At 45.8% G+C, this 8,564-nt stretch overlaps 1 protein-coding gene across 1 annotated transcript; it reads right to left on the bottom strand.

Annotated features, from left to right (window-relative positions):
* Positions 1-299: 299 nt before the first annotated feature.
* LOC129381894 (leukocyte elastase inhibitor A-like) lies at positions 300-7,738 on the bottom strand. The gene is made up of 2 exons (XM_055065117.1): positions 7,383-7,738; positions 300-1,426 (listed from the first exon to the last, which is right to left on the bottom strand). Exons 1-2 carry the CDS (start codon positions 7,585-7,587, stop codon positions 1,137-1,139), a joined length of 495 nt encoding a protein of 164 aa, XP_054921092.1. The 5' UTR covers positions 7,588-7,738; the 3' UTR covers positions 300-1,136.
* Positions 7,739-8,564: the final 826 nt, after the last annotated feature.

Here is an 8,564-nt window from a genome sequence, read left to right on the forward strand (position 1 = left end):
GGCGTTCCTCGCTTCGTGACCTACGATCATAATACCGCTGCGCAGACAACCACTGAATTGTCTCCGTACTTACTACTTTACGGGCGCGAGCCCTCGTGCATGCTAGGCACCATCCTTCCGTACCACCCTGACATGAGAGTTGACGACAGTCTCTCAAGCCGCTAAATACGCTGAAGAATGTCGCCAGGTTACCCGCCCCCTCACCACTGCTGATCAGCAACGCCAGAAACACCATGGCAATGTCTCGAAGTCTCCATGGTGTTACATGCCCGAGTTACTTGTAATAGTCTAAGGCGTAATAGGCTAGGTAGACTGAAAGTGCCTAAAGTTGGCAAGAATTATTCGCATTATTAATTTTAACGGAGGGCTAACTGAACACTTGGCAGCCAAGTGTGGCACGTGCGGCTGCGCACCAGTTTCTCAGAAATGCATAATGGTGCACATATCAACGTGAAAGCGTAGGAGGCAAATCCTGGAGCCAATGATGACTGAAGGTTCGTAAGATCCGTGCCTTAGCGTGGTGTTAGTACACGTATTTCAGAATATATTAGCATTTAAATCTGGATGCAAAATCTGCTGATGCCACGTCTTCCTCTCTCTTCGCATATTTTTTTTTTTTTTTTCAATAACCATGTATATAATGGTGGTGTTCGACTGAATAAATTTAGTTGGAAGATAGTGCTCATCCCTCTGCCATCGTCACTTGCTTTGATTTCGCACTTGCGATGCCATTACGAAATAATTATAGACTCAAATTTATATTTGCGACACAGATGGTTTCTCCTATAGAGGATAAATAAAAGCACACTCGACGAGAAAACAAGCCGCAATGTGGGAGCCAAACGTGCGACTTCCGCATGTCGCGTGTGGTGCTCTACAATACAGGTACGGCGCCTGCTTTGCAACCGTCCATTTTCTTAGATACTTGCGTCATATATTATTCTCATTGCCTGCGAGTGTTAGATGTGGCCACTGGCGGCCTTGGTCGCGAATATGGAACATTAAGCAATACTGAGGTGTCCAAAGATACGTGATCTTAAGAGCAGGCAAAGTCCGTGCTGCGCAGTATTGCAGTGTATGATTGTGATGGTTGCATTGTCCCCGTAACATTCGGTAAAGAGTGCTGCGAGAGCCACTCACGTGGGAGTACTGCTGCCATCATGCGGAGTGAAAGGCCCCGAAGCCTTGCCACCAGCTCCCACGCCGGGTGCCTGGTACGGAAGGAGCAACGCCGTAGCCTTGAGGTCAGGGCACTTGGCGAAGGGGAAGCGCCCCCTCTGGTGCACCATGATGACCGCAGAGGTGGTGCCGTCCGCCTCGCTGAAAGGCTCTCGGGTGGCCGAGCAGTCATCAAACGCGTAACGCCATGACCCCCGAAAATCCACGGCGCTCAGGAAACAAACACGGGTCGACGGAGTGATGCAGCCTGCGCAGTCAGTTCCGCAATAACAAATGGAACACCATCAGTCAGTGCGTGTATTACGCAGAAATATCCTGGTCTGCGTGGTTTATAAGAGAAAAGAGATTGTAGGAGTATCATCGGCGTCGGATAAATTTAGCGTGCAGTGGCATGTGATGAGCAATCGCTCCACTCCCGAATTCCATCAGCAGAAATCTTCTGTATATCAGGGAATACGGTTCGACACAAACGGAGATAAATAACGAAAAGTGCGTCAAGCATCCTAAGAAAGCTGTGCGGAGACGCTCTGCGCTCTGCGGAGAGCCCGACCACCGGTTTCAGGGATCAAGCCAAGCGCCTGACAGATTTGAGTTACTGTGGCGTCTGGTCACCTCGGTCACGGAGGGCTTCACCAGGAAATACCAGCAGCAAATCAACAGTGAGGAGTGGCACCGCTAAAACAAAGAAAGTTGATAAGGCACCATGCATTAATTGCATGTTGCATAATCTGATATTTATAGCAGGAAAGCCGGAGGTGGACGTCGTTGTTTCGCCACCTCAGCGTCTACAGAAGCTATACAAACAGTTTAACTCGGAGAATAACAAGACGAACGCGTGTTTTGCTCAACATCGCAAACATTTGGTAATCTGAATTTATATCTTTGTCTATGCCTTTCCGCTTTCGTTGAAAACAACTTATATTGCTCACGCTGATAGATGCTTCAATCACAGCACTCATATTAAACAGCGCCAAACAACATGGCCAAGGATGAAGACCGGACCAGCGCTGGTTCTACTCTTCCTTGTCTGTGCTTTCAAGCGCTGTTCAATATTAATGATCAGTGGCAACTAGCTCGTGCCTAAACCCTTCTGAATCAATCAGAGGCTAAAGGAGCATCAATATAACGCTAATAAAGTAATATCTGGATATTTGGGCAATCATTGCCTACCTTGTGGCTGCAATCCCATGTTTGAAAGTCCGCATATTTTGAGGCGGACTTTCTGAGTCTCAAAGTTGGATGACAATGGAAATCGTGGAGTCCCATGAATTCCCAAATTAGAAGAAAGGTACGTAAGTAGGCCTTTAGAGTCGCTGTCCGAAAAAAAAAAAAGAAATCCTGGGGCCGCAACATTCCCATGGGGACGGATGACCAGCAAAACTGTGTAGGCTGCATAAATTGGCGGCATGCATTAGGAAATATCGTATTTTTTTCATACGGCACCACACTACGCCGACACAAGCGCCGCCGCAGTCACAGCACCTCCAATGAATCTGCCGCAAGTGCTGCTGCAGCCGCACCGGCACGTTAGACGCGCTTGGCGTTATGACTGCTGAAGCCCAGGCCACGTGCACAGGCGCCGTCGCAATACTCTTTCGCTCCATCATTATTTGTCAGATTGGAGTTATATAAAGCGCACGAAGGCAAACTTGCTACACTAAGTGCACTTCCTTATATGTATATAGTGTTCTTCTTACAACGCCAAATTTGTGTAGTTCTATTTGGACCCATGATATCAAGCTTACTTTTTTTGAGAATGGGCGGAGTGGTTTAAGTCTGCTTTACCTCCACCGTTGTTCGGCCTGTTTGTACATTCTCCGGGATCGGCCCCAGCACTCCGATCCACGCGCCGTAATACGGACGTAATAAGGTATACTACCCGGCTAGTTAGTGCTGATTCATGAACTTTGACAGCGTGTACTCCAACAAATGATGGCCTCTTTCACCATTCTTTGTCCAAGTTCGCGCTGTCAAATATCAATACGGACGTAACCCTACCAGGATAACAACTCCTGGGGACACATGCAGAGGATGCATACATAGTCTAAGGGACACAAATTTCCTCGGTTTGTCGCTGTAACTAGCGATCTCTGTGTTTTAATGATGCCTTCGACACGTATACGGTTCTTCAATATGCACAAGCGAACGTTGTTATTATCTGTTTTGTTTCGTTTTCGCTCGTTCGGTATATATTCACCCTTTCTTGCGAAGATCTAATCTATAGTTGTAAGTAGCGCTGTCTTTGTGAACATCATTCTTTTTACGTCCTCGTTCAGTCGCACTTGCACATTCTATAATTATTTCTAACCACCTAGCCCGCCAACCTGTTTTACCGTAAAATGATTCCATGTGACAAAAGGTGCACGTCGCAAACGCTTATGTATTTATTTCGAGCTTTGTAAAGGTTTCTCCGAATGTGGGACCTCTTCTCAGCAACGTTATTGTGACCTGCTGACACAGAGTGAAATTTACTGACGTTGTGTGACAATAAGGCTTGGCATGATTGTGTTGCCTTGAAAAAAAAATGTCTTCGCTCTTTCTGGCTGCGCTATCGTGTGCCGCCGCAGCAACTAGAAGAATGTGTCATGACGTCATTATACACCCACATCCTGGTCATCGAAGCGGAAACGTTGCAGAAATAAGTATTACAACAAAGTATTTTTGTCGAGCCGATGGCACTTGCCAGTGCGTATAAGGAGAAGTACTTTAGGTGAACCCTGTCGGGTTTTCGTAACCGTGGCTGGAGCTGCTGTTTTGACGAATGGTTTAAACGCAGGACACCACTCAGGTAGCAAAGCTGCTTATATGTAGCCGAATCTTTATTGTTCTCAGTTTTGTCGGTTGCGGGATCTCTTGTCTACACAATGACACCATGAAACAACAAGCAGGAGTCTAATATCTTCTGCCCAACAAATATGCATTTTCAAGGACATACCGCCTTGAATAATATGAAGCTTTGTCGTCCTACTTTCCGGATGTTTAGCCGGCTTCTTGGAAAGATTTGCACCTATCAAGGCGGACCAGTCCTGTAGATAGTTTTGTAGTTTACTGGACGAACTCAGAGATGGTGCGGTGAAAAGCGTGCCACTACACGATTACATTAGGTAAGTCATTATTAAGTCACTCAAAGTCGTTAAAAGAGCCCTGTACCTGACCGATTTTAGAAGCATGTATGTAGAGGCGCGGCCAGTGCTTGCGGGAACACGGGAGATCGTGGCAGCCCTCCGCGAAGTTCCACCAAGTGCACCTCGTGAAGCCTTCGCGGACGACTCAACATACCAGACAACTCGCACGGGATCCTAATCATGTTCCTCACAGTCACAGGATCACATGAGAGAATTATCGAAACAAGTTGTTAGTATTGAGCGTTGAACCACTTTTGAATGAGTTCTCGGAAATGGTAGGATTGACCTATTGCCTCTCGGCTGATAAATCGAGCAGATATTTTGTGGTCAAAACTGCCGTCGCAAGTCTACAAAACCTTATACAATTGCCTACGGGGACTTCATGCGCCAAGGACAAAGGGGACAACACTTCAGTGAACGAGATTGGGGTATTTGAAACCAGCGAGTCAAAACTACCCTATTCATTATTCAAAATATTTAAAAATTTGCCTCATATCTGAACTCTTTCTTGACATCTGTGTTATTTTTCAGGCGTTCATCAAGAACCTGATCCCTGTTAACTAGATACAAGTTACTTAAGCAGGGCAATACATGACCCAATGCACATGCCATTTTCTAACACTTCCATCGCAGGTCGCGTAAGTCAACATGAAAACTACGAAGTTCCAGAACTTTGTCGCTAGCCAAACCGGAAGTGTTTTCAAATCAAACTATTCTAAACTTGTCAGTGACGCCAGTTAAACATTTACATTTGATCAAGTCATTCGGGGGCACAGAATAGCACAGGAGTTCAAGGTCAATAGAAGCAGCAACACGGTTATTGTCTTGCCAGTCATTGAAGAATTCCACCACTTCTTCAGACTTAGTTGGGTCGTCAATTGGCAAGATCTTTAAGTACTTTTTTTTAAACATCGCTACATGTTTCTGCTAGGTTGCATTCTCTGACACTATAACTCGGAGCGGACATTGCAGCTTTGCGTTTTTACTGAAAATAAAAAGTGAAGCTATTCTTTGTGCTTTTTTCGATAGGCCGAGATAAGTCATCTTGTTTGAAACTTTCGCAGAATTTTTTTGCGTCATTTTTTTTACTTTTGTAAGTGCGATGTCTTTGGGAACTTTGAAAGTTGACTAAATTGCCTCATGAGCCTTTCAATTATACATCGTCCTGTTTGTCACCACGAAGCCGCCTTGCTTACCAGCGGGGATAAATATGAGCGAATTGTCTTTTAGGATCTCAGCAGTTTTTCCCTGAACAGGATTTTGCCCCAAGCGGACGAGACCGGGTTGGCACATATACTCCATCTGATACACGCCTTTTCGGCTGTACGTCAAGTACATGCTTTGATACTTATCGTACCGTTGCCGACAGCTCGAGAGCAGACTTCTTTGGCTGAATAGTGAACTTCGGCCCACATTTGACTACTTTCTCTCCCCCTGTGGCAGCATATTCTACCAGGCTTGACACAGGGAGTGCAGAAGAAGCCTTCAGCATCAACGAGCCAGGTGCACGTCATCGGTGACGTTCTTCTACGTCACAGATGATGAAATTAGTACCAAGCAGAAAAACCAAAAAGGAAAACCAACATCTTGTACCATTACTACATAAATCACATGTGGATAAGACTGATTTAAAAAGTTAAATTCATCCCGTGTTATAGCGATGGGTGGCTGACTTACGCATTCGTGTGCATGCTTATGGATGTCAAAAGCTTCAGCTACCTGTGCCTCACAACAATAGAGGTACTATGGAAAACCGTATGCCACCACAAGCGCGATAGTGGCTAGATAGATGAGCTGGGTATGCCGTTTAACGAAAAGTGGTGTTCTTTGAGCCTCGTACGTGAAGCGCAAGCCGCTTCACGTGCGATGCAGCCGCAGGCAACACGTTCCAGCTCCTAGACATTTCGTTAAGGTTTCATATGTGGTGGAAGTAGGCATCCAGATCTGTTAAACCTCTTTTTAATGTGGCTTCTGGGCAGTTTAACGTAGTGAAAAATGGCTTGATAATTTCGTGCTCTAATTCTCCTATGGCAAATTCATGTTCATTCTATGCAAGCTAGATTTAAGGCAAAGTTGGAGCGGCTTAGTGCCGCTGGTTTTGTCAATGGTTTTTCGTCTGCTTCACAGCGTTTGCTAGAAAAGTGGAAAGTCGTCGGAAATGTTGGAATCACCTCATGGCACATATTGCAATTTACGAATTATAGTTGGTGAGACTGCAACACATATGCACTTGAAATGTATCTCCAGTGTAGCACCAATTTCGCAATATTATTTAAAAAGTGTTGCAAGAAATACATGGGCGTTTCAGTTACCTTTGTGCTTACGAAAGTTCATCTTAGGAAAAAACTCAGTGGCACAGCAGACCTCTCACGGCGAGTATGATGGTGCATTTCTCCGAACTGGTGTCATTCTGGAAATACATTTAAAGTGGATACGCTTCGGATAGTGACCGACTACAATTCGTAACTTGCAATATGTGCCCTAGATAAATTAATTAAGATCTTAATTAGAGAGCCATGAAATAAGATCCATGAAATAAGTTTATTGTGTGTTTTGATTTTTGATGAAAGCTATGTTCGCCTCTCTGAATGATAAATCTCAAGGACTAAGACTACGTTATCTCTAACAGGTGATTTTTAAAAATTTTGGGAAAAAAAGAATAATCACCCAGTATATCGGCCACGCGTTTGCAATAAAGCTTCAGTTGATAGAGGGCGTCTGTCACCGTCTCTGCATTTTCGACTATGTCTAGTAGTTGCGCCGACGGATCATGAACATGGAAATCACAGATGGCTACTAAGCTGGTCAACCATAAAAATGAAACGTTTTTAGTTGCATCGCCTCACACGACTCCCACGTCGAATTTACTGCGAACAAAACAGAAAAGTAGTGCCCCCGAAAGAAGTATTACATTGCATCTAATTTAAAATGGCAACCCTGTGTGAAATTAAGTGGAGTTAGGCCAGTCTTTAAGCAGAAAAGGATCATCTACGTTCGGCGCTGCCAATAAAGCAAAACGCACATCGCTCATGGTGCTCTGATTCATTACAGACGCATTGGATGAGAATGGTTACGCACCCTTGGGCATGACCTCTTCGTGCTCGAAGGCGCGCGTGTAGAGGCTCACGTACTGGTCTATCTCCTCGCTGCTCTGTTCTGCGGCGTGCACAAAGTCCCAGCTAAAGCGCTCCAGTCGCTCTCCCATCTCCTGTCCACCCGCGGCCTGGGCCCCAACAGTGCGACCAACGCTGCTGTCGTGGTGCACGCTGTTCACGTAGCCCATGTCGAAGCGCAGTTGCGGCTCGCAACGCCGTCGATTGGGGATTCCACTGTCTCGCTCCGTGAAGTAGTGGGTAACCTGCGCATAATTTCGAACTTCGCGCTCATGTTCGTTTCCACTGACGAAACAACAGCTTGCTTCAAGGAAGAACAGTTTCATTGTAGGTCACGTTAACTTTAGCCAGACGTGCGTCACTAATAGAGCGATATATCTGGCTGCGCGATATTTAAAGACGAAGTCTTTCTCTGCGATTCGCCACCCTTTATCCGTATCGGGTATTTTCTAAGCTCCCATCGCACTTCGATCCTGAGGATAGCGCAGCCTAAAAATGTGGGCCGATAAGTACCCCTGGTAGCAGTTGCCTATAAGAATTTCGCCATGATTGTGTGTCCGAGAAGGTAGAATCGAACATCCTTATACATTTTCCTCGTGCCGGACAGCGCGTGGATGCTCTTGATGCATTTTATTGCAATATCAGGTCTGCGAACACTCCACGTGATCTTTCGTCGTCATCGATTACTACGCATAAAGGCGTAGATCTTTCTTTTTACTTTTATTAGGATTTACGATGAACATTACGCACATTAACTATGTGCTTTCCCTCTGCGTCGGAATTTGAGCGTCAAGTGACGTCATATGTCTATCCGTGTTTGTGTTGCAATCGCACGAACTGGTGCACCAAAGCAGCAGTATTCTAAGGTCACGGGATGTTCACATCATTGCTTGCCGGATCGAATTGCAACTCATCTATGCCGAACACTGCCAGCTGGTGCCACCATTTTCACACACGTAGTAGACGTGGCAGTACCTGTCAGTGTGCGGTTTATGAAGCGAAGCGCGGCGTCCTTCAAATAGCACCAACATGCTTCCACGTGTCACTTGTCAGAACGCCAGCCGAGAAGCTTCTGCGAAACGCTAATCGCACTTAAAGGAGGACGACCAGCATACGAGCCAGGATCACTCCGCAGTGAAGACGCAGG

Source organism: Dermacentor andersoni, chromosome 10 (assembly GCF_023375885.2).
Source record: "Dermacentor andersoni chromosome 10, qqDerAnde1_hic_scaffold, whole genome shotgun sequence".
Lineage (NCBI taxonomy): Eukaryota > Metazoa > Arthropoda > Arachnida > Ixodida > Ixodidae > Dermacentor > Dermacentor andersoni.